At 46.0% G+C, this 25,992-nt stretch overlaps 1 protein-coding gene across 6 annotated transcripts in view; it reads left to right on the top strand.

The window, feature by feature from the left end:
• The window catches only part of nav3 (neuron navigator 3), a 219,091-nt gene that overhangs the window by 119,073 nt on the left and 74,026 nt on the right, over positions 1–25,992 (top strand). For 3 of the 6 annotated variants that reach the window (XM_043708780.1, XM_043708778.1, XM_043708779.1), the window contains exons 9-12: positions 3,855–3,920; positions 6,277–6,318; positions 10,991–11,151; positions 21,457–21,645. In XM_043708780.1, coding sequence (XP_043564715.1) covers positions 3,855–3,920; positions 6,277–6,318; positions 10,991–11,151; positions 21,457–21,645 — 458 coding nt within the window. The remainder of the gene's footprint in view (positions 1–3,854; positions 3,921–6,276; positions 6,319–10,990; positions 11,152–21,456; positions 21,646–25,992) is intronic. The other 3 variants (XM_043708782.1, XM_043708781.1, XM_043708783.1) reach the window with 2 other exon arrangements.

The following is a 25,992-nucleotide window of genomic DNA, read 5'->3' as shown; positions in this document are numbered from 1 at the left end:
CTGTGGTCGGGGAGTCCAGAACTAGAGGGCATAGGTTTAGGGTGAGAGGGGAAAGATATAAAAGAGACCTAAGGGGCAACCTTTCATTGCAGAGGGTGGGACGTGTATGGAATGAGCTGCCAGAGGATGTGGTGGAGGCTGGTACAATTGCAACATTTAAGAGGCATTTAGATGGATATATGAATAGGAAGGGTTTGGAGAGATATAGGCCGGGTTCTGGCAGGTGGGACTAGATTGGGTTGGGATATCTGGTCGGCATGGATGGGTTGGACCGAAGGATCTGTTTCTGTGCTGTACATCTCTATGACTCTATGATCCTCTCACCTTTAAGATCCCAATTCACAACTCAACCCTCATCAACTCCCACATCAAAATCCACAGTCACTTTCATTACTCTGCGTCTATGATGTCAATATGCATTCCCAGCTGTTTAAGTTTTCACAATTCCCCTTGCTCTCTTTCCTGATTTCCAGCTCTATCTTCCCTTTAGAAATAATGTCTCACTCAGTTTCAACGACATCCAGTTGTCCGTGGCATTTCATTTGGACGTGACTTTCACAAATAAAAGGCCACTTGATCCCAACTTTCAGCTGTAGATCCAAGCTGCTTTTAGTGCACATTCACCTTTATATTTCTGTAGATGTCAATCTGCTTTACCAGTCCATCACTTCAACCCTGATGCCCACAATAAATTGTTAATGAGACAGGAATAATTAATGACCTGATGGACAGGGATTGTCTTGGAAGGAGTGATCACCGTATGGTTGAATTTAGAATACAGTTGGATAGTGTGAAGATAAAATCCAATCCCAGGGTCCTGTGCTTGAAAAAGGGGGACTATGTTAGAATGAGGGAGGACTTAGCTAAAGTAGACTGGAACCAGAGACTTTATGGTGTGACAGTTGACGAGCAGTGCAGACCCTTCAAATACATTTTTCAAAGTGTTCAGCAAAAGTATATTCCAATGAGAGGGAAGGAATGTAAGAAGAGGAGTAATCTGCCCTGGGTGTCTAAGGAAATAAGGGAGGTTATCAATGCGAAAGAGAAGGCATACAAAGTGGCCAAAAGCAGCAGGAATTGAGAAAATTGGGAAAATTTTAATAGTCAACGGAAAGCCACAAATAGATCTACAAAGTAAAGTAAGATAGAACATGAGAAAAAAAACTAGCACAGAATATAAAGAACATAGAACATAGAAGAATACAGCGCAGTACAGGCCCTTTGGCCCTCGATGTTGTGCCGTTCCAAGCCCACCTAACCTACACTAGCCCACTATCCTCCATTTGCCTATCCAATGCCCGTTTAAATGCCCATAAAGAGGGAGAGTCCACCACTGCTACTGGCAGGGCATTCCACGAACTCACGACTCGCTGAGTAAAGAACCTACCCCTAACATCTGTCCTACATCTACCACCCGTTAATTTAAAGCTATGCCCCCTCGTAATAGCTGACTCCATATGTGGAAAAAGGTTCTCATGGTCAACCCTATCTAAACCCCTAATCATCTTGTACACCTCTATCAAGTCACCCCAAACCTTCTTTTCTCCAATGAAAACAGCCCCAAGTGCCTCAGCCTTTCCTCATACGATCTTCCTACCATACCAGGCAACATCCTGGTAAACCTCCTCTGCACCCGTTCCAGTGCCTCCACATCCTTGGGTAAGATAATGGAGCTAAGGATAGATACGTATGGCGACCAAAACTGCACACAATACTCCAGATGCGGCCGCACCAGAGTCTTATACAACTGCAACATGATCTCAGGGCTCTGGAACTCAATTCCTCTACCAATAAAAGCCAGTACGCCAAATGCCTTCCTCACCGCACTATTTACCTGGGTGGCAACTTTCAGAGATCTGTGTACATGGACACCAAGATCCCTCTGCTCATCCACACTACCAAGTATCCGACCATTAGCCCAGTACCCCATTTCGAGAAATATATAAAATGAAGAAGAGGGGCTAAAGTAAATGTTGGTCCTTTAGAGGATGAGGAGGGACAGTTAGTTATGGGAGATGATGAAATGGCTGAGGAATTGAACAGGTATTTTGCATCGGTCTCCATAGTGGAGCATTCTAATAATATGCCAGTAAGTGATGAAGAGACGAAGGTAGGTGAGGACCTGGAAACAATTATTATTACAGAAGAGCTAGTGTTGGGTAAGATAATGGAGCTAAGGATAGATACGTCTCCTGGCCCTGATGGAATGCATCCCAGGGTACTAAAAGAGATGGCGGGAGAAATAACAGGTGGACTGGCAGTGTTTTTCCAAAATTTGCTGAACTCTGGGGCAGTCCCAGCAGATTGGAAAATAGCAAATGTGACACCATTGTTTAAAACGGGAGCTACACAAAAAATGGGAAATTATAGCCCAGTGAGCTTAACCTCTGCAGGAGGGTGATGCTCGAGTCTATTATCAAAGAAGAAATAACAGCACATCTCGAAAGAAATTTTTCCATTGTACAGACACAGCATGGGTTCATGAAGGGCAGTTCATGCTTCACAAATCTTTTGGAATTCTATGAAGACATTACAAGCAAGGACAATGGGGACCCAGTGGATGTGGTGTACCTAGATTTCCAAAAGGCCTTCAACAAGGTGCCGGACAAGAGGCTGCTGCATAAAATAAAGATGGATGGTGCTAGGGGTAGAGTATTAGTGGGGGTGGAGGATTGGTTGACTGACAGGAAGCAAAGAGTGGGGATAAATGAGTGCGATTCTGGTAGGCAATCAGTGACTGGTGGTGTGCCTCAGGGATCAGTGTTGGGACAGCAATTAGTTACAATTTATATCGATGATTTGGAGTTGGGGACCTCATGTACAGTGTCAAAGTTTGCCGATGACACTAAGATGAGAGCAGAGCAAAATGTGCAGAGGACTGAACCATCGCAGAGGAACATGGATACATTGAGTGGGCAAAGGTCTGGCAGATGGAGTACAATGTTAATAAATGTGAAGTCATACAATTTGGTCAGAGTAACAGTAAAAAGGATTATTACTTGAATGGTAAAGAGTTGCAGCAAGCTGCTGTGCAGACAGACCTGGGTGTCCTTGTGCAGGATTCACAGAGGATTGGTCTGCAGGTACAACAGGTAATTAGGAAGGCAAATGGAATATTGTCCTTCATTGAGAAAGGGATTGAATTTAAAAGCAGGGAGGTTATGTTACAGCTGTACAAGGTGCTGGTGAGGCCACACCTGGAATACTGCGTGCACATTTGGTCTCCTTACTGATACTCCGGTTTCCTCCCACAATCCACAGACGTGCAGGTTAGGGTGAATTGGCCACGCTAAATTACCCATAGTATTCAGGGATGTGTAGGTTAGGTGCATTAGTCAGGTGTAAATGTAGACTAATAGAGTAGGGGAATGAGTCTGGGTGGGTTACTCTTCAGAGGGTAGGTGTGGACTTGTTGGGCTGAATGGCCTGTTTCCATACTGTAGTGAATCTATGAAGGATTTGAACCTGGGTCTCTGGATTAATAGTCTAGTGATAATCTCCATCCAAAGGGTGGTCCTATTGGCAGTGCAGCCCTCCCTCAGTACTGCAAGGGGGAGTCAGTACAGACACTCAGAGGGTCAGGAACCCACCCTGAAGCAGCTGTCAATGGGGAAAGTTTGAGCCTGACTCCCGACCTGACAGTCAGTGCTAGGAGGAAGTTACCCAGAATGGGGAAGGCTCTCCTACACATCATCATTGTTTATTAACTACATTTTTTTTCGAGATGTTAATGTTTTTCCTTTTTTCTCCTTCTGTTCATGCTATCTCTTTCTCTCTCTTTTACCCTTTCTTTCTCTTTCTCTCTGTCTCTGTCTCTCTTTCTCTCTCTCTCCTTCTGCTTTCTTGACTATTAGTCCACTTTGTTTCCTTGTTAACACGCCTCAGTATCACAGGATCACTCCCTCTCGGAAGCTGGACAGGTAAATCCTTCGCCGATGTCACATCAAGACCAGAAGCTCCAATCGAACCAGCCTGGACTGAAGGGAGACGTGTTAGCCATTGCTTAAAAGCAAATGCAAACCAGTCACAAGCAGATTGTTTCTGAATTACTTCAGAAACCCGTGCAAGACCCGTGCCCAAGTTACACTTGGCTTTATTGTGGGTGAACTGTCCACCTTGATTCCCACCACATGATCGAGGCAGTGTCCAGTCCAGGCTGAGCAGGGCTGAAATGAGGCAGATGGATGATTTGACAAGATCACGAATACCTCTCTGAGGCCATTCCTCCTGACCTGACCTGACCCCCCCCTCAGTTTCCTGATCCACATTCAGAAATCAAGCAGTTGGCCTTTTTCCTCAATGTTACCAAGCACAGCCTCTCAGAGACAGGGCAAGACTGATGTGATAACCCGTCTTCAAACACTCCTCTCCTACAGACCAAAGATGGCCATTCGAAAATCAGAATACTGGCCCAGTGCAACCTGCTCCTGCCCCATTTTCCTAACCTTTGACTGAACTTCTGATCCGGTCCAAAATTTGGGGTTGGAGGTGTTTAATCAGAGCAGCAGGGACCATTGTTAGTTGTCACAGTGTTTACAGGGAAAGAGAGAGCAGTACTACTGTCCACTCATGCAGTCACTGTCCAGGCACTGACTCTGAAAGGAACCATGGAGATACTCCTCCAATTGTGTCTCTGTGCCCCAGTCTGTCGGGGACAGGAGGTTGTGGGTTTGAGACCTACAGTCTGAGTAAGTGATGCATTGTCTCAGGCCTGGCTGGTTAACCAAAGAGCTAAACTACAGCCCTGTCTCCCTGCTCCAGTAATTCACCTGAGCTTCACCTGTGACATTGCGTAAGGAAGGAGCAGGGAGATTACCCTAGTTCCTGGCCATCATTCTTCCTGAAGGTCAAAACCCGTGAAAAGCAAACTTTAATTGTTGATTTCATTTCAGTCTGTGAGATCTTGCTGTGTACAAACCATCTGCCATACTACCCACATGACAGTATACCAAAGTACTGGGTAATGAATCTGAGCTGTTGTTGTACTTTGCAGACAGATGGGATCGAATATTACACAAACACAAACTCCCTTCCCTTCCATTTCATGAGGAAAAAAGAAGTTTTTGACATGAGATCTGTGCTCAGGGTGGGGTGGGATGAGTGAAGAGAAATTATTTTGACCCAGTGACCTGTGGTGAGCTGGAACACTCTTCCTGATAGTGAATGCAGATTCAGGAATAACTCTCAAAAAGGGAATTAGGGAAAACATTGATTTGGGAACATTTTGGGGCTCTGGGGAGAGAGGAGGGGCGGTGGAATGATTGGGACAGCATGTTCACTGAGCTAGTGCAGACATGACGTTGAATGGTTTCTGCAAGTCCTGTGTTATCCAATAATTTACTGATTACCTTCAGTGTTTGGTTGATGAAACTGCTTAATAGGTGACATCACAAGCCCATGCCAGGTAATGACTGCATGAACAGGGAGGTTTGGCCATGTCAGTGCCCTCAGTTCGGAGCCTTGCAGCTTTATCTCAGTCGCTGTGATGGTTCTAACAGTCTGTTGCTTTCCTTTGATATGCTTTGTCCATCACTAACAGCCGACCTGCTCTGTCACTATGCTTTCTTCTTAATGCATTTCACATGATTACAAAGAGTGAAAGGCAGTCATGAAAATGTGATTCTTTTCCTGTCCCCCTGTAGCAGGGTCCTCAGCACCCCTGAGCTGTGTGAAGGGACTGAGGAGAACGAGCTTGGTTTCTTTGAATTTTGGACAAATGAGTAATGATCTTATTGAATGGTATAAAATTCTTAAGGGAGGTTGACAGAGTCAATACTGACTGCCTGGAAGTCAGCATGTACAGCTGCACTCAGTGAGGTATCCTCAATGTCTGTCTCAAACTCAATACATCTCACCCCTCTCCAACCCAACCCAAATCAGCCACCCCATCCCACTTCCCCAAATAACCATTGGGATTGAGTAAAAGGGACAAAGACCTCACTCATTAAAATGCTCAGTTCAATTCCATTTACTATCACGGTGATTGAGGGTTAACATATTAATCGGAGGAATTCTTTATTTAATTTATTCAGATCCAAGAAGCAGAGTTCCTTTCTGATTGGCTGCATTTTACTGCTTTTATTCTAATTGTGCATGCTTTCCTTCCATGTTGTCCAGCTAACAACCTGCGTGGGCTCGAACCAAAAGCAAATGCATTCTCTTTAAGCAAACTGATTAACCTGAAGTTATTTATTATTAAATACCGACAGTGCGCAGATGTTGAGATGATGCTTGTTTTTGTTGTGTGCTGTGAGTGATTTCTCTTTGTTTTAACAGTGTGCAACTAGATCGAAACACCCTCCCTAAAAAGGGACTCAGGTTAGAGACGCTTTCATATTAATGGATTTGCTGTGAATATGCATCAAGGCCCTTTGTAGCCGCAGTCTAGTTTCTGGTGGGCAGCGCCTCACTGTACACGCACACACACTCACTCACACAGACATACAGACATAACCCACAAACACACAGACACGCGTACCCACACACACATACATGCTCACACACACACACGCACACACACAGACTCACACAAACACAGACACACAGTCACTCATGCACACTCACTCACACAGACACACAACACTCACACAGACACATATGCACAGACACACATATTCACATACTCATCCAGACACGCACTCTCATACAGACACACTCACACGCATTCACTCACACACTCACACACACACACATACACACTCACACATACACACGCACACACACATGCACTCACACACACGCTCATGCACAATCATACATGCACTCACACACACGCACTCTCACACATGCGCGCACACACATGCTCATACATACACTCACGTGTACACTCACACACATATACACACTTTTTCTCTCACACTCACACACAGCTTGACATTGATTAGCCATAATGTGGAAACGCTGATCAAGGTGGATGTGGCCTGGAGGCTGATGGGAACACGCACTTTTTCTCTCACACTCACACACAGCTTGACATTGATTAGCCATAATGTAGAAACGCTGATCAAGGTGGATGTGGCCTGGAGGCTGATGGGAACAAATGCCAGCCTGGAACGTATCACTCAGGGACAGACTGACAGCAGCTCCAAGTATGCCATGCCTGACCAGGGACTGACACTGCCAACACAAAGTGGAAACTGAAACTGAAAAAACTGCGGATGATATAAATCAGAAACCAAAACAGAAATTGCTGGAAAAGCTCAGTAGGTCTGGTAGCATTTGTAGAGAGAAATCAGAGTTAATGTTTTGGGTCTAGTGACCCTTCCTCAGAACCCTGATTTCTCTCCATGGATGCTGTCAGATCTACTGACCTTTTCCAGCAATTTCTGTGATTGTTATAAAGTGGAAACTGTTCTGTTCACCCAGCAGGCAATTCCCACTTGCATAAGCATCCACAGTTCATAAATAATGTTATTAAAAACTGCAGTGCTGTGACACCTTAGTGCTTCTGCATTCTTTTGTTATGCAATTGTTTGTGAGCTGTTCTGTCATGGTTTGGAATCTGTGTGGTGTTAGCGAAAGAGGCATCTGGAATACCTGCAGCTTATCACCTTTTCTGTGTCAGAAACAACTGAACAACAGGAGCAATAAAGACTTTATACCTGGTACAAACAGTGAGGGATTTCCCAACACACCAGCCCTCACGCATACACAGACACACACACACACTCACACACATGCACACACTCACATATACACACACATACACACACATATACTCACACATATACGCACACACTCACAAGCACGCATAGTCAAACACACTCACTCTCACAGACACACACAGATAAACACACAGACAGACACACAAATGCAGACATACACACACAAAGGGAGACACTGAACATTTGGACAGCTTACAGGACACAGCTCTAACTGGAAAAAAGGCTAAACCTGACATTTGCTTCATTTTTTTTTATTCATTCACGGGATGAGGGGTTCACTGGCTAGGTCAGCATGTATTGCCCATCCCGAATTGCCCAGGGGGCAGTTAAGAAACATCCACATTGCTGTGGGTCTGGAGTCACGTGTAGAACAGGTAAGGATGGCAGTTTCCTTCCTGAAAGGGCATTAGTGAAACAAATGGGTTTTTCTGACAATGGATTCGTGGTCATTATTAGATTCTTAATTCCAGACTTTTATTGAAATCAAATTCCACCATCTGCCGTGGCAGGATTTAATTCCAGATCCCTGGAACGTTATTTGGGTCTCTGGTTTAACAGTCAAGTGATAATACCATTAGGCCATTGTCTCTCCATGTAACCAGTTGGTAATTTTTCTCTCACAGGTCCTATACCAAGGGGGAGTGTACAGTAAGAGCAGCACAGTGGCTCAGTGGTTAGCACTACAGCCTCACAGCACTCAGGACCCAAGTTCAAACCCAGCCTCGGGATTCTGTCTGTGTGGAGTTTGCATATTCTCCCCATGTCTGTCTCCCCGGCTCTGGTTTCCTCCCATAGTCCAAAGATGTGTACGTTAGGGTGGATTGGCCATAGGAAATGCAGTATTACAGGGATAGGGTAGGGGGATACGTCTGGGGGAGATGCTCTTTGGAGAGTTAGTGATGAATTGTTTTGCTGTAGGACCTGTTTCCATACTGTAGGGAGTCTGTGTAATGTAATGATTGTGTTACTGAGTTGAGAGTGTGGTGCTGGAAAAGCACAGCAGGTCAGAAAGCATCTGACGTTTTAACAGTCGAGCCCTTCATCAGGGCCATTCTCCTGCTCCTCGGATGCTGCCTGACCTGCTGTGCTTTTCCAGCAGCCTACTCTCGACTCTGATCTCCAGCATCTGCAGTCCTCACTTTCTCCTAATGACTGTGTTACTCCCAACTCTATAATTAAAGTAAGATGCTTTAGGGATCTGAAATACAAATAGGACATGCTGAAGAAACTCGGCAGGTCTGGCAGCATCTGTGGAGAGAGAAGCAGTTAAAGTTTGGAGTCATTCAGAAGAATCTGTTTCTCTCCACAGATGCTGCCCGACCTGCTGAGTTTCTTCAGCACTTTCTGTTTTTGGTTGAGCAAAGCCAGTAATGCTGGATTGAGAATCAGGGTGTTCTAACCCACTCTGGCCATTTGAGAATTTTAAATCAGTTCAAATAAAATCTGGAAATATAACCCTGGGAAGCAGAGAGGTTTGGGGCTGCACTCGACTCCACCCATTAGCTGGGAGGGGCTGGTCCACACAAATGCGATCTCTTCCTCCTCTGTTTATCCAGTCTCCCCCTCAATGTATTGGCATGAGTCAATTTGACCCTCCCTTTGGGAGTGAAGTACACAGTCTCCCCGCTCTCTGGGTCAAAGTCATTCTGTCCAAATTCTCTTCAGTCCGGTTAGTGATTGTCTGATATTGGTGACTCTGTGGTTTGCTGGCTTTAATTAATGAATGCAATTCTCTGAGTCTCCTGTTCAGAACCTTAGTAGCCTCTCCCTGATAACACACCAACTCCACTTTTCCCGGGGAAAATAAGATCCTAAAGAAATTATTTTGGACAGACTTGGTGTAATAATTATGTTAGTTTGCAAGATCCTTTCATTGCATGCTGTGAAAATAAGTGAGTGAGGAGGTTTTGTTTTGTTTCAGATCATTCTTGTTTGTTTATACTGTGCACATGCATTTATCAAGAACACCACAAATTGGTTTTGTGGTCCAATTATTTTGTCAGTGATTCAAACTCATGTTTACTTACCCGAGTGGCTCTTGCTTGTGATCTGCCTGACAAAATGGTTTAACTTTCCTTTTTTAAAAGATGCGGCTGTACCAGGTTCCCCTCCTCCCGTGATCCCCCTGTGCTCAGTGGCTCACACTGGCTGGCCAACACCTGGATTTTACTGTTCCACTTGCTGTTCCTCCATTATTTCCTCTAATTTCATCAGCTCCTCTGCCGTCTCTGTGTTAGTCTAACCCTCTGGATATTGTAATTGTCCTTCCAGTAATGCCTGTGACTTTAAGTGTCTCCTCCATATTCTCTGCAAAACTCACCGCCCTGCCAATATTGGCCCCTTCTTTAAGATGTTCTTTAAAATAACATTTGTATCACACAAATATCAGGCAATGGTCATCTCCAATAAAAGGCAATTCAATGTCCCTTTGTTGCTATCACTGAAACCTCCACTATCAACATCCTGGTATTTACCACTGACCAGAAACTCAACTGGACTCACCACATAAACACAGTGGCTACAGGAGCAGGTCAGAGGCTGGGAATCTGCAGTGAGTAACTCACCTCCTGACTCCCCAAAGCCTGTCCACCATCTACAAGGCACAGGTCAGGAGAGTGAGGGAATACTCCCCACTTGCCCTGGATGGGTGCAACTCCAACAACACTCAGGAAATTTGGCACCATTCAGGGCAAAGCAGCCTGTTTGATTGGCACCACATCCACAAACATCCACTGCCTCCCTCCACCAACCCTCAGCAGTGTGTCTATCTACAAGATGCACTGCAGAAATTCACCTCAGACAGCATCTTCCAAACCCACAACCACTTCCATCTTGAAGGACAAGGGCAGCAGATACATGGGAACACCACCCCCTGCAAGTTCCCCTCCTAGTCACTCACTATCCTGACTTGGAAATATATCGCTGTCCCTTCAGTGTCACTAGGTCAGAATCCTAGAATTCCCTCCCTAAGGGCATTGTGGGTCAACCCAGAGCACATGGACTGCAACGGGTCAAGAAGGCAGCTCACCCCCACCTTTTCAAGGGGCAACTAGGGACGGGCAATAAATACTGGGCCTAGCCAATGACACCCACATGTCCAATGAGTAAATTAAAAAAAAGCCTCTTTATTCAATGTTCATCTGTCTCTCCAGAAATCTTCATTGTTGAGTCAGTTTGTGTTTTGTTACCTGAGTAGGATCAGGTGAAGAACCTTGAGGTGACTGTGTGGAAGATGATGTATATATTTAACTTGGAGTTTTAGTAATGATGGATGCACTCAGTGTGGAACTGTTCTGAATCTGTGTGAACATCTATCTTTCCTGCAGGTACACCCCGTCATCTCGACAAGCCAGCCATGAGGAAGGCAAGGAATGGCTTCGCTCTCACTCAACTGGAGGCCTGCAAGACACAGTCAGCCAATCACCTCTGCCCTCACCCTCTGCCATCTCATCCCCTTGCAGTGGCACATATCATTTTACACATTTAGGTCAGTGAAAGCATTCAGGTATTCCTTGAGCAGCATCCCTTTCAGTTTGATGGGGATCAGACTGGGCTTGTTTCCCCTGGAGTTTAGAGAGTGAGGGGGTGAGTGTATGAAGTATATCAGACCCTGAATAACCTTGACAAATTGGATGGGGAAAGGATGTTTCCTCTTGTGGGTCAGGCCAGAACCAGAGGGTCTGAAGAACAGTCATATTGGACTCAGAATGTTAACTCTGTTTCTCTCTTCACAGATGCTGCCAGACCTGCTGAGTTTCTCCAGCACTTCCTGTTTTTACTTGAGAGCTAGAAGACATCATCTGACCCTACATCATTTCCTGCTGTTGATTTAATTTTGTTTCAGCTCTTGACCTTATCTGATAGGTATGAGGTACTTGCTCCTTGTATGGATGAGGAACAGAGCTGAAAAGAGGATGAGTCAGCTGACCATGGCACCTTGGTATAGGAGACCAGTCAAGAGTGGGGAGCAAAAAACACGAGTGGTAGTTGTAGGGGGTTCTATAATTAGGGGACTGGGTAGTATCCTTTTGTAAGCACGATTGAGAGTCCTGCATAGTATGTTACCTACCTGGTGCCTGGGTGCGGTACATCTCTGACTGGCTTGAAAAGATATTGGGTGGGGAGGATCCAGTTATTGAGTTCCATGTCGGAACAAACAACACAGGCAAGACTAGAAAAGAGGACCTGTTTAGGGATTAACAGAAACTAGGAGCTAAGTTAAGGAACAGGTCTTCAAGGGTAACAGTCTCCGGATTACTGCCTAAATTACATGCAGATTGATACCAGGATGTGAGAATAAGGGACGTAAATTTGTGACTAAGAGAGTGGTGAGGGAAAGAGGGGTTTCTTTTCATGGGATAATGGCATTCGTATTGGGACAGAAGGGATCTGGACCGTTGGGATGGTTTTCCACCTGAACTGAGCTGGGGCTAGTGTTTTGGTGCATAGGGTGGTCAACAGAACTTTAAACTAGGAAGGGCAGGGGAAGGGAAGGGTCAAACACCAGGTGTACAATGACCAATGGGAAGCAATGCTACAGGGTAATGTCTGTAAGGATGCATACAGCTGCATGGAAAAATATGAAAAGAAGGAGAACTCAGGAGAAATTATTAAAGTCTCCAGCGCACAAAATGTTTGGAAGGGGTTAGGAATCAAACTTCAAACACATTAGATAAAGGAGTGACAATGAGAAGAGGGAACGTTAATACAGGACTGAAGGTGTGATAACTGAAGGCACAAAGTATAAGGAATAAGGTAAATGAGCTTGTGGTGCAGATCAGAATCGGCAGGTATGATGTGGTGGGCATCACAGGGTTAAGGGCTGAATATTCAAGGGTATGCATCCTATTGAAAAGGTAGGCAGGTGGGCAGCGGGGGTGGGGTCACCTTACTAGTAAGAAATGAAATTAAATCAATATTAGGAAACAAAGTAGGGCAGGTTGGTATAGAATTCGTGCGGGTAGAATTGAGGAACCACAAAGGTAAAAAAAACAGTAATGGAGGTTATGTACAAGCCTCCAAACATTAGTCTGGATCTGAGGTGCAAGATTCACCACGAGATAGAAAAGATGTGTAGGAAGGGCACGGTTCAGTGACCCCGGGGGATTTCACGCAGGTGGACTGGGAAAACCAGCTCAGTAGTGTTTTCTACATTTCCCTCAGCTATATAAATCAGTATTTTCTCTAAACCTGAGACCCTGCCCTTGTAGGGCCTCCCACCCAACCACCCCCTCTAACCTTAAAGACCAGGGACATAGCAGGTAAGCGTCTCTTCTTTTTTACTTTGTGATAAGGGGACTAGCAGGGATGGCAGTGCAGGGAGAGAAATGTCCCTCCTGCAGGATGTTTGAGGTGAGGGACGCCATTAGTGTCCCATCCAAGTACATCTGCAGGAAGTGCACCCAACTCTGGCTCCTCCAAGACCGTGTTAGGGAACTGGAGCGGGAGCTGGATGAACTTTGGATCATTTAGGAGGTGGAGTCTGTGAGAGATAAGCGTTACAGGGAAGTAGTTATTCCTAGGCACGAGAAAAGCTGGGTGATTGTTCGAAGGGGGAAAAGACAGTCAGTGGAGGGATCCCCTGTGGTCGTTCCCCTGAAAAACATGTATACCGTTTTGGATACTGTTGAGGGGGACGACTTACCAGGGGCAAGCAGTGGGGCCCAGGTCTCTGGCACAGAGCCTGTCCCTGTTGCACAGAAGAGAAGGAGGGAAAGGAGGAGAGTGTTAGTCATTGGGGACTCAATAGTTAGAGGCTCAGATAGAAGGTTTGTTGGGAACGAACGAGACTCGCGGTTGGTATGTTGCCTCCCAGGTGCCAGCTGGCAGGCAGCGAGCTGGTTTGAAGTGTGTCTACTTCAACACCAGGAGTATCCAAAGTAAGGTAGGTGAGCTTGCAGCATGGATAGGTACCTGGGACTTCGATGTTGTGGCCATTTCGGAGACATGGATAGAGCAGGGTGAGGAATGGATGTTGCAAGTTCCAGGGTTTAGACCTTTTATTAAGAACAGGGAAGGCGGTAATAAAGGGGGAGGTGTGGCCTTGTTAGTCAAGGACAGTATAACGGTGGCTGAAAGAACTTTTGATGAGGTCTCGTCTACTGAGGTAGTGAGGGCTGAGGTTAGAAACAGGAGAGGAGAGGTCACACTGCTTGGAGGTTTTTATAGGCCTCTGCAGAGTTCCAGTGATGTGGAGGAGAGGATTGGTAAAATGATTCTGGGTGGGAGTGAAAGGAATAGGGTGGTCATTATGGGGACATTAACTTCCCCAACATTGACTGGAAATGCAGTAACTCTAGTACGTCGGATGGGTCAGTTTTTGTCCAATGTGTACAGGAGGGTTTCCTGACACAGTATGTCGAAGGGCCGACAAGAGGGGAGGCCACACTAGTGCTTGGTAATGAACCAGGCCAGGTGTTTGATTTGGTTGTAGGTGAGCACTTTGGAGAGAGTGACCATAATTCAGTTACGTTTAGTTTCGCGATGGAAAGGGATAGGTACATGCCACAGGTCAAGAGTTATCGATGGGGCAAAGGCAATTATAATGCGATTAGGCAAGAATTAGGATGCATAGAATGGGGTTGCAAAATGCAGGGGATGGGGACAATCGAAATGTGGAGCTGGTTTAAGGAACAGATATTGTGTGTCCTTGATAGGTCTGTCCCGGTCAGGCAGGGAGGAAGTGATGAGGTAAGGGAACCGTGGTTTACTACAGAAATTGCATCTCTTGTTAAGCAGAAGGAGGAGCCTCATGTGATGATGAGATGAGATGGTTCAGATGAGGCGATGGAGAGTTACAGATCAGCTAGGAAGGATTTAAAGAGAGAGTTAAAAAGAGCAAAGAGAGGACATCAACAGTCTTTAGCAGGTAGAATAAAGGAGAACCCTAAAGCTTTCTGTAGGTATGTGAGGAAAAAGAGGATGACAAGAGTAGGAATAGGGCCAGTCAAAGACAGAAGTGGGAAGTTGAGTGTGGACCCTGTGGAGATCAGAGATATGCTAAACGAATATTTTTCATCTGTTTTCACTCAAGGAAAGGAGAATATTGTAGAGGGGAAGAATGAGGTACGAGATATTAGACTAGAAAGGATCGAGGTTAGTAAGGAAGGGGTGTTATCAATTCTAGAATGAATGAAAGTAGACAAATCCCCTGGGCCAGATGGGATTTATCCAAGATTTCTCTGGGAAGCTAGGGAGGAGATGTTGGAGCCTTTGATCTTGATCTTTGAGTCGTCATTGTCTACAGGTTTAGTACCAGAGGACTGGAGGATTGCAAATGTTATGCCCTTGTTCAATAAAGGCAGTAGAGATGACCCAGATCCTCAGATGCTGCCTGACCTGCTGTGCTTTTCCAGCACCACTCTAATCCAGAATCTGGTTTCTAGCATCTGCAGTCATTGTTTTTACCAGGTAATTGTAGACCAGTGAACCTTACATCTGTTGGATGAAAGGTTTGGAAAGGATTATAAGAGATGGGATTTATAATCATCTAGCAAGCAACAACTTGATTGTAGATAGCCAAGGGCAGGTCACAAACCTCATTGAGTTTTTTGAGAAGGTGACCAAGCATGTGGATGAGGGTAGGGCAGGTGATGTGGTATACATGGACTTCAGTAAAGCCTTTGATAAGGTTCCACATGGTAGGCTGTTGGAGAAAATGCAGAGGAATCCTGAAGAAGGGCTTATGCCCGAAAATGATCCTGGGAATGAAAGGGTTAACATATGGGGAACGTTTGAGGGATTCTGGATTCATACTTGATGGAGTTTCGAAGGATGATTGTAACTTACAGAATACTGAATTGCCTGGACATAGTGGACTTTGGAAAGCTGTTTCCATTGGTTGGAGAGTCTAGAACCTCAGGGCACTGCCGTAGAGGAAAGGGAAGACCTTTTCGAACAGAGACAAGGCGAAGCTTCTTCAGCCAGAGAGTGGGGAATGTGTGGAATTCACTGCCACAGAAGGCTGTGGGGGCCAGGTCATTGAGTATGTTTAAGACTGAGATAGATAGGTCCTTGAGTATCAAGGGGATCAAGGGTTAGGGGGAGAAAGTGGGAGAATGGGGTTGAGAAACTTATCAGAGCTGAAAATGTGTTGCTGGAAAAGCGCAGCAGGTCAGGCAGCATCCAAGGAGCAGGAGAATCGACGTTTCGGGCATGAGCCCTTCTTCCCGATTCTCCTGTTCCTTGGATGCTGCCTGACCTGCTGTGCTTTTCCAGCAACACATTTTCAGGTGTCATTGTACAGTTACAGGTAATGGTGATCAAAGAATTGACCCTCACGTCCTGTCACAATCTCCAAGCCCTCTCCTTTTGGAATGCAGATTGCCAGTGGGGAAAATGCTAGAGAGATTGTTAGTATGGACTGACCCTCAACAATTTTCAAATTGCATTAATTCAAGGTAAAATTCAATTTGTACCCTGCTTCAATAATTGATGTTTTCACTATTAACTTAAATGCAGTGAGGACTTGAGCTACAAAATAGTGATGGCTTAATGGTGAAGAGATGGAGGGCCTGATGATTATGAAGATTTTGAAGTTAAATCTAGAGATAAATCAATGTTTCCATGTGGTGGAGTTCAAAACTAGCAGCTTTCAGTATTTGACAGTCGCTGTAATATTAATAAGGGATTGCAGAGGAAGGTCGGACAGACAGTGATTGAGAAACTCAGTATCACAGTGAGTGATCGAGGTGAATAAGCTGAGGGTGAAAGCTGGTGGGAAGGAGGTTTAGGTACAGGATAGACACAGATGGGCTGAACTGCCAGTTTCCCTTCTGTGAACTGGATGTAATTCTAATTCTCAGGGAATGCTCAGTGAATGGCAGGGCACGAGGAAGCTCAGAGGAACAGCTCTGTGTGCAGCTCCCTGAAGGTGGTTAAGAAGACAAATTGAATGCTTCCCCTTATCAATTGTTGTATAGACTCTTAGAACAGGGAGGTTATGTTGGTGAGGCCACAGTGGGAGTACTGTGTGCAGTTCTGGTTCCCACATTGAAGGAAGGATGGGATTGCACTGGGGCGGGGGGGAGTGTGGAGGAGATTCACCAGGGTGTTGCCTGGGATGGAGCATTCCAGTGATGAAGAGAGGCGGGATAGGCTTGGGTTGTTTTCATTAGAGCAGACGAGGCTGAGGTGGAGCCGATAGTGTATAAAATTATGTGGGGTTCGGAGGTGGTGCATAGAATGCAGCTGCCTCCCTCCCACCCTCCCTTGCTGAAAGGGTAAATAACAAGGCGGTGGGGGCACTTAACGTTAAAGTGAAAGGTGGAGATTTACAGGGGGATGGGAAGAAAAACATTTTCACCCAGAGGAGGGGGGTGGGGAAGTGGAATACACTGCGTAGGGGGGAGTGGAACACACTGCGTGGGGTGTGGAAATTGAAGGTTGATGTGGGAAATCTCACAACCTTTAAAAGTACGTGGATGAGCCACTTGAAGTGTCAGAACATTCCAGAGTGTGGACCTAGTGCTGGAATATGGGGCTCATGTGGCTGGAGTTGTGTTTTTAGTGGCATAGGCTCGATGGGCCGAAGGGCCTCTATACTACTCTAAGAAACCAAAGGTGACTGAGCATTTTCGATGGGTTTCAGCAATTAAATCTGCAGAAAGAAACAGAGTTAACATGTTTGCTTGCTGTTATTCCATCAAAATGGGAATAAGTTTAGATTTAGATTACATTACAGTGAGGAAACAGGCCCTTCGGCCCAACAAGTCCACACCGCCCCTTATGGCCAATTCACCTGACCTGCACATCTTTGGACTGTGGGAGGAAACCGGAGCACCCGGAGGAAACCCACGCAGACACGGGGAGAACATGCAAACTCCACACAGTCGTCTGAGGCGGGAATTGAACCTGGGTCTCTGGCGCTGTGAGGCAGCAGTGCTAACCACTGTGCCACCGTGCCGCCCACAAGTTCTAGATTTTGACAATTTTAATCAAAACTAGAGACAGATTGCAAGGAAAAGTCTGTGATTGATCTGAAGGCCCCAGAGGTTAAATGTCAAAGTCCTGGTTGTACACTGCAGACAGCAGGGTAATTGATGATCTACACCCTGGGTACATTTCTACAGTCAGTGCTCTCTAACTGTAAACCACAACATGCTCCACATTCAGTGAGTCCTGCAGCCTTTTGGTGACAATATTTGATTACCTCCAGTTGGGTATGGTCAGGTGGTAAACTGTGAAGAAGATAGATTACAGGAGGATATTGATGGGCTGGTCAGAGGCATATACAATTCCATCTGGGTAAATGGGAGATGATGCACTTGGGCTGGACAAACAAGGCAAGGGAATCCATGATGAATGATAGGACTCTGGGAAGGATCAAGGGACGGTGTGTCTGTCTGTGTGTGTGTCTGTCTGTGTCTCTGTGTGTGTGTCTGTGTGAGTGTGTGTCTGTGTGTGTGTGTCTCTGTGTGTCTGTCTGTGTGAGTGTGTGTGTGTGTCTGTGTCTGTCAGTGTCTGTGTGTGTGTGTCTGTGTCTATGTGTGTCTGTGTGTGTGTCTGTGAGTGTGTGTGTGTGTGTGTGTCTGTGTGTGGAGCATTGTGCGCAGTTCTGGAATCCGGATTATCGGCGGGATGTGATAGCACTGGAGAGGGGGCAGGGGGAGGTTTACCAGGATGTAGGTCTGGGCTGTAGAGTCTCAGTGATGGAGAGAGAGTGGACAGACTGGGGCTGTTTCCCTTGGAGCAGAGGAGATTGAGAGGGAACAGGATTGAGATGGATAAGGTGATGAGGGGCATTGACAGGATAGACAAGAAGAGATTTTTCCCGTTGATGGAGCGTTCATTGACAAGGGGCATAGATTTAAGATAAGGGGCAGGAGGTATTGAGGGATGTGAGGAAATTTTGTTTTCCCCAGACGGTAGTGGGAATCTGGAACACTCTGCCTGTAAGGGTGGGAGAGGCAGAAACCCCCATCACATTAAGGAAGTTTTTCGATGTGGAGTTGCAATGTCAAGGCACACAGGGCTATGGGCCAGGTGCTGGGAAGTGGGATTAGAATAGTGAAGCCTTTTGGACTGGCACAGATGCGATGGGTGCTTTTTGCTGCATTGTAGATCATGATGACTATAGGAATGACTGCTCCTGCAGGAGCTGTGGGTAAAGTCCAGTATGAGACCAGCAAAGGCAGGTCGATAATATTACTGATGTCATCTCACTTCTGAGCACACCAGGACTGAGAAGATGGGTGTGGAATGATCACTAACACCTGCTCGCTTTAAAAACTGGGAGGGCAGTTACAACCTGAAGTTGTTGAACTCAGTGCTCGAGATTGAAAAGTCGAGAAGTGTTTATTAATGCTGAATAATTAGAGCTGGATTGGGGCTAATTGGGCTGTTTTGTTTGAAGTATCTTTCATATAATTTATCAGTAACGCCTGCTGCATTTATGCCTGAGTAAGTCTGAAAGCAGCAGGGACAGCTAATCCTGTTTATCAAGCAACTGCTGCATTTTCCTAGCTCTCACTATTAGTTCATTAACGTTACTGTCGTGAGGTCACCTGAGCTGTATCAACAATCACCCCTCATAAAAAATGGCTTCGTCCTCGTGATCGATTGAACCACATATTGGTCTGAAATATTGTATATCAGTTGTGAGATACGATCAACTTACAGAATAATATCAAAGAATGAGAAATGACCTCACTGAAACATACAGAATTTTTAGGGGGCTTGACAGGGGAAATGTGGAGAGGTTGCTTCCGCCCCTGTGAGAGAGTCTAAGACCAGAGGGCATCATTTAGACTAAGGGGTCGCATTTCTAAGTCAGAGATGAGGAGGCATTTCTTCCCTCAGAAGGTAGGGAATCTGTGGAATTCTTTATCAGACTGGATTGGTGAGGCTGGTCCATTCAGTATTTTTCAGGCCGAGACAGGTAGATTTTTTACTCAGTAAGGGAATCAAGGTTTATGGGGAAAAGACAGAAGATGGGAGTTGAGGATGATCAGATCATCCAGGGCCAAAGTATAAATTGCAGAAAAAGCTCAGCAATTTTTGCCTCTGATTTACAGCATCCACTGTTGTTTCAGTTTTTGTTTAGATTAGCCATGATCCCTATGTGATGTTTTTATAAAGGACTTGGATGAGGAAGTGGAAGGGTAGGTTAGTAAGTTTGCTGATGACATGAAGATTAGTGGAGTGGTGGATAGTGCGGAGGGCTGTTGTAGGTTGCAATGGGACATTGACAGGATGCAGAGCTGGGCTGAGAAGTGGCAGATGGAGTTCAGCCTGGAAAAGTGTGAAGTGATTTATTTTGGAAGGTCGAATTTGAATGCAGAATACACGGTTAAAGGCAGGATTCGCGGCAGTGTGGAGGAACAGAGGGATCCCTCAAAGTTGCCACCCAAGTTGATAGGGTTGTTAAGAAGACATGTGGTGTGTTGGCTTTCATTGACGGGGAGATTAAGTTTAAGAGCCGCAAGGTTATGCTGCAGCTCCATAAAGCCCTGGTTAGACCACACTTGGAATATTGTTTTCAGTTCTGATCGCCTCATTGTAGGAAGGATGTGGAAGCTTTAGAGAGGGTGCAGAGGAGATTGACCAGGATGCTGCCTGGACTGGAGGGCATGGCTTATGAAGAAAGGTTGGGGGAGCTAGGGCTTTTCTCATTGGAGGGAAGAAGGATGAGGGGTGACTTGACAGAGGTGTACATGATGATGAGAGGCATAGATAGAGTGGATAGCCAGAGACTTTGCCCCAGGGCGGAAATGTCTATCGCAAGGGGATATAATTTTAAGGTGATTGCAGGAAGGTTTAGGGGAGATATCAGAGGGAGGTTCTTTACACAGAGAGTGATGGGTGTGTGGAATGCACTGCCAGCGGTGGGAGTAGAGTCAGAGACATTAGGGACATTTAAGTGACTTTTGGATAGGCACATGGACGACAGTACAATGAAGGGGGTTAGTCTGATCTTAGAGTAGGATAAAAGGCCAGCACAACATCGAGGGCCGAAGGGCCTGGACTGTGCTGTACTGTTTGATGTTCTATGATCTCATTCACTGATGGAGTAGATTGGATGGAGAAAGTGAGGACTGCAGATGCTGGAGATCAGAATCAAGAGTGTGGTGCTGGAAAAGCACAGCAGGTCAGGCAGCATCCGAGGAGCAGGAGAATTAACATTTCGGGCATCAGCCCGTCATCATTCCTGATGCTGCCTGACCTGCTGTGCTTTTCCAGCACCACACTCTCACCTACGTCTGCTTGTACATCTTGTAGTTTTAAACTCCTCTCTCTGCTGCTTGAAATGACCTGCTCCTGTTTCAATGACCATCTATCTGTTGTGACTCAATTTATATTTCCTTATTATGAGCAGTGATACAAGTTGGCAGTACTTAATGAGACATCATTGTACTTGACTTAAGTTGCAATATCAAAGCTCCGAACCCTTTGGGTAATCAGAATGAACTGACTGAATAGGCTGGTCTTCATACTGTTGTGATCTGTATGACCATTGCTTTTGAAGATGCACACCAGCTGTATTTGTAAAAACAAATATTGAAATTATTCCAGCCCCCTTGAGCACCCCCTGATATCCGTCACTCACCATTGGTGGCTGTGTTTTCAGCTTCCTGGACAGAGCTCCAGAATTCCCTTCTGAAACCAATCTAATTCTCCTTTAAGATTGTTCTTAAAACCGACTCCTTTTCACCGATCTGCCTGTATTGCCTGCTTCTGTGGCTTGGAGTCAAATTCATTCCAATTATATTTCTTTGGCCATCTTAAGGGTTCTATATAAATGCATGTTATTGTTTTTGCAAGGTGCTAAGAGTTGTGCTTGTTTGATTTGCAGTGAGTCCTACAGCAGTGTCCCAGTTTCATCTCTCTGGTCCCAGTATGATGCGTTCAAACAGCATTCCCACGCAAGATTCCTCATTTGACTTGTACGGAGATTCCCAATTGTGTGGAAGTGCAAACTCCCTGGAGGACAGGCCAAGGACAATCAGCAGATCCGGATCATTCCGGGGCAGTATGGAGGAAGGTTTGTATTCTTTGGTTTTTGTTGGGATGTTGGTGTAGACATGAGGAAACACAGAAACGGAAGGACACCAGGAGGAAAGACACTGCACAGAGTTTCGGTCAGGGTGGCCAGACTCCAGCTATCTGTCCATTGATTGGAATTACTGAAAGTGACATTAAACTGCTCCCACCCTCCCCAAGCCCACCCTGAATCAGCCGATCGTTTCACTAGTATCCACTGATCAGCTTCTGAGCAAATTATGTATTTGTAACGTGAGGTTAGTTTTAAACTGTACTGACTGGTTCCTGTTTATCTAGGATCATGTCGAATGCCCTGGTGAATCTCTCAATCACACCTCTAAACCTGTATAAAATAAACAATGGCTCAGTGGTTAGGTTAGCACTACTGCCTCACTGTACCAGGGACCCGGGTTCGATTCCAACCTCGGGCAACTGTCTGTGTGGAGGTTGCACCTTCTCCCCGTGTCTGTGTGGGTTTGTTCTGGTTTCCTCCCACACTCCAGAGATGGGCAGATCAGGTGGGTTTTCCATGGGAAATGCCGAGTGTAGGGTGGGATGCTGCCCAGAGGGTTGGTATGTGCCGAATAGTTTGCTTCCACACTGTAGGGGTTCTGGAAACCCCTGGATGTGCCGATCTCTGTGTTGTTAGCACACAGAAGGTCATTTTCTATTAAATGAGCTTTAGAGTCATAGCAACAGGCCCTTTGGCCCACCACGTCTGTGCTGACCAACAAACACCAAACTACACTAATCCCATTGACCTGCACTTGGTCCATAGCCAACTGTGCCCTGGCATTTTAAGTGCTCAGGTCCAGGAACTTCTGTAATGTTGTGCGAGTTCCCGCTCCCACCACCCTCTCAGGCAGCACACTCTATTTCTCTGCCACCCTCTGGATGAAAATCATTTCCTCAGATTCCTTGCAAGCCACAAAGTGCAGGGTAAGATATATAGAGTACATGTGGAGTTTATGTGGAGTGTGTGCAGAGCGTGTGCAGAGTGGGGCGCTGAGTGTGCGCAGAATGGGCACCGAGTGTGTGCAGAGTGGGTTGCAGAGTGCGCGCCAAGTGTGCGTGGAGTCTGCACGGAACATGTGTGGAGTGTGTGCAGCGGGTATGTACAGAGTGTGTGCGGAGTGTGCACCAAGTACGCGTGGAATGGGTTGCTGATTGTGCGTGGAGTTTGCACGGAGTATGTGTGCAGTGAGTTGCAGAGTATGCGCGGAGTGCGTGCACCGATTGTGTGCAGAGTGTGTGCCGATTGTGTATAGAGTACATGTGGAGTTTATGTGGAGTGTGTGCAGAGCGTGTGCAGAGTGGGGCGCTGAGTGTGCGCAGAATGGGCACCGAGTGTGTGCAGAGTGTGTGCAAAGGGATTGCAGAGTGTGTGCCGAGTGTGTGCCGAGTGTGTGCCAAGTGTGCGCGGAGGGGTTGCAGAGTGTGTGCCGAGTGTGTGCAGAGTGTGCACCGAGTGCGTGCAGAGGGGTTGCAGAATGTGTGCTGAGTGTGTGCAGAGTGTGCACCGGGTGTGTGCAAAGGGGTTGCAGAGTGTGTGTCAAGTGTGTGCAGAGTCCCTGATCAACCTGTGCAGAGATGTTATGCTAATTATGGAGCAAGTCCACCTCCTGGGTCAAAGGCAGGGACACTACCACAAGAACCCTCAGTTCCTTTATTTGTAAATATTTGAGGCTATGGGTCTAGTGCAGAGGTTATTTTGTCAGTACAGACTCAATGGGCCAAAGGGCCTCTCCTCTGCTGTACGATTGTATCTCTGGCAAAGGTGGGACCTCAAACCAGGCCTTCCGGCTCACTTTGCTACAAGACCCCTCATGCTTTCTTTTCATTTTTCTTCTTTACATCCAGAAGTGCAGAACAACCAAAGAGTTATTTTCTCACCTCGCTGCACCACCATCAGTAACTCACTTTGCTTTCCAATTGATTCATTTTAATGTAGCCCCCTCCCCCTCTTCCTGTCCTCCCCGATATTATTGCAATGCCCTCATTGGTCATGCTTACACGGGTGTAACACGGGTGATTTAGTGGTGGCATAGGACTCATCCAGAGGTTTGAAATCTCTGGGCATAAAGAAATAAAAAAAGGGGATGGTTTTTGTGGTGCCAGGGTAGTATCCCTGCCTTTGATCCAGGAGTCCTGTGTTCAAGTCCTAGCTGCAGCAGAAGTGGATCATAACATCTCTGAACAGGCTGGTTAGGAACAACATCTCGGACTGAAGGATAAGTCGTCCATGTTCAGGGAGCCACTGACAGGTACCTGCAAAGTATCTCAAGAACACGATAAATCAGGGTCTGCCAAACTGAGAGAGTTAAATCTCCTCACGTGGAAAAGGAGAGGGATGGAAACGTCAATGGATTTACAGCAAAGCCCTTGTAAATCTCTAAAACTGTGTTTCAATATGTTGGCTATGACTCAATTAAAAAAGGCGGACAAGCAATTAATCAGGGCCCCGCACCGGAGTCTGAGGAACCTGACAGTGAGAAACAGTGGACAGGCCGGATCACTATTCCCTTGGACAGAGGAATGGGTGCTGGGGGGAGATCTTTCAAACAGTGCATAGTTTTGATAGACAGTTCGCACATCCAAGGGGGAGTGAACATAGAACACAGAACAGTACAACACAGAACAGACCCTTCGGCCCTCAATTTGCACCGACCTGTGAACTAATCTAAGCCCATCCCCCTACACTATCCCATCACTATCCATGTGCTTATCAAAGGATTGTTTAAATCTCCCTAATGTGGCTGGGTTGACTACATTGACAGGCAGGGCATTCCACGCCCTTACCACTCTCTGAGTAAAGAACTTGCCTCTAACATCTGTCTTAAATCTATCACCCCTCAATTTTTTTTTAGATTAGATTACATACAGTGTGGAAACAGGCCCTTCGGCCCAACAAGTCCACACCGAACTTTCACTGTCTTCCCTATCTAATCCTCTGATCATCTTGTATGTCGCTATCAAATCCCCCCTCCAATGAGAACAGACCCAAGTCTCTTAGCCTTTCCTCATAAGAGCCTCCCTCCTGACCAGGCAACATCCTGGTAAATCTCCTCTGCACCTTTTCCAATGCTTCCACATCCTTCCTGTAATGGGTCGACCAGAACTGTACACAATATTCCAAGTGTGGCCGCACCAGTGTTTTGTATAGTTGCTGCATAATATTGCGGCTCCGGAACTCAATCCCTCTACCAATGAAACTGAACACACCGTATGCCTTCTTTACAGCACTATCCACCTGGGTGACAACTTTCAGGGATCTATGTACATGGACTCCAAGATCCCTCTGCACATCCACACTACCAAGAATCTTTCCATTGACCCAGTACTCTGCCTTCCTGTTATTCTTCCCAAAGTGCATCACCTCACATTTAGCTGCATTGAACTCCATTTGCCACCTCTCAGCCCAATTCTGCAGTTTATCCAAGTCCCCCACAACCTGTAACATTCTTCCACACTGTCCACTACTCCAGTGACTTTAGTGTCGTCTGCAAATTTACTAACCCATCCACCTATGCCTGCGTCTAAGTCATTTATAAAAATAACAAACACAGTGGTCCCAAAACAGACCCTTGTGGCACAACACTAGTAACCGGACTCCAGGCTGAATATTTTCCATCAACCATCACTCGCTGCCTTCTTCCAGAAAGCCAATTTCTAATCCAATCTGCTAAATCCCATGCCTCTGCATTTTCTCCAACAGCCTACCATGTGGATCCTTATCAAAGGCTTTACTGAAGTCCATGTACACCACATCAACTGCCCTCCCCTCATCTACATGCTTGGTCACCTTCTCAAAAAACTCAATGAGGTTTGTGAGACATGACCTGCCCTTGACGAAACCATATTGACTATCTGCAATCAAATTGTTGCTTGCTAGATGATTATAAATCCTATCTCTTATGATCCTTTCCAAAACCTTTCCTATAACAGAAGTAATGTTCACTGGTCTGTAATTACCTGGGTCATCTCTACTGCCTTCTTGAACAAGGGCACAACATTTGCAATCCTCCAGTCCTCTGGTACTAAACCTGTAGACAATGACGACTCAAAGATCAAAACCAAAGGCTCCGCTATCTCCTCCCTAGCTTCCCAGAAAATCCTCGGATAAATCCCATCCGGCCCAGGAGACTTGTCTATTTTCACACCTTCTAGAATTGATAACATCTCCTTACTAACCTCGATCCGTTCTAGTCTAATATCTCGTACCTCATTCTTCCCCTCTACAGTATTCTCCTTTTCCTGAGTGAAAACCGATGAGAAATGTTCATTTAGCACCTCTCCGATCTCCATAGGGTCCACACTCAACTTCCCACTTCTGTCTTTGACTGGCCCT

The sequence above is a fragment of the Chiloscyllium plagiosum genome, chromosome 19 (assembly GCF_004010195.1).
Source record: "Chiloscyllium plagiosum isolate BGI_BamShark_2017 chromosome 19, ASM401019v2, whole genome shotgun sequence".
Classification (NCBI taxonomy): domain Eukaryota; kingdom Metazoa; phylum Chordata; class Chondrichthyes; order Orectolobiformes; family Hemiscylliidae; genus Chiloscyllium; species Chiloscyllium plagiosum.
This window is presented reverse-complemented; position numbering and strand designations above follow the sequence as displayed.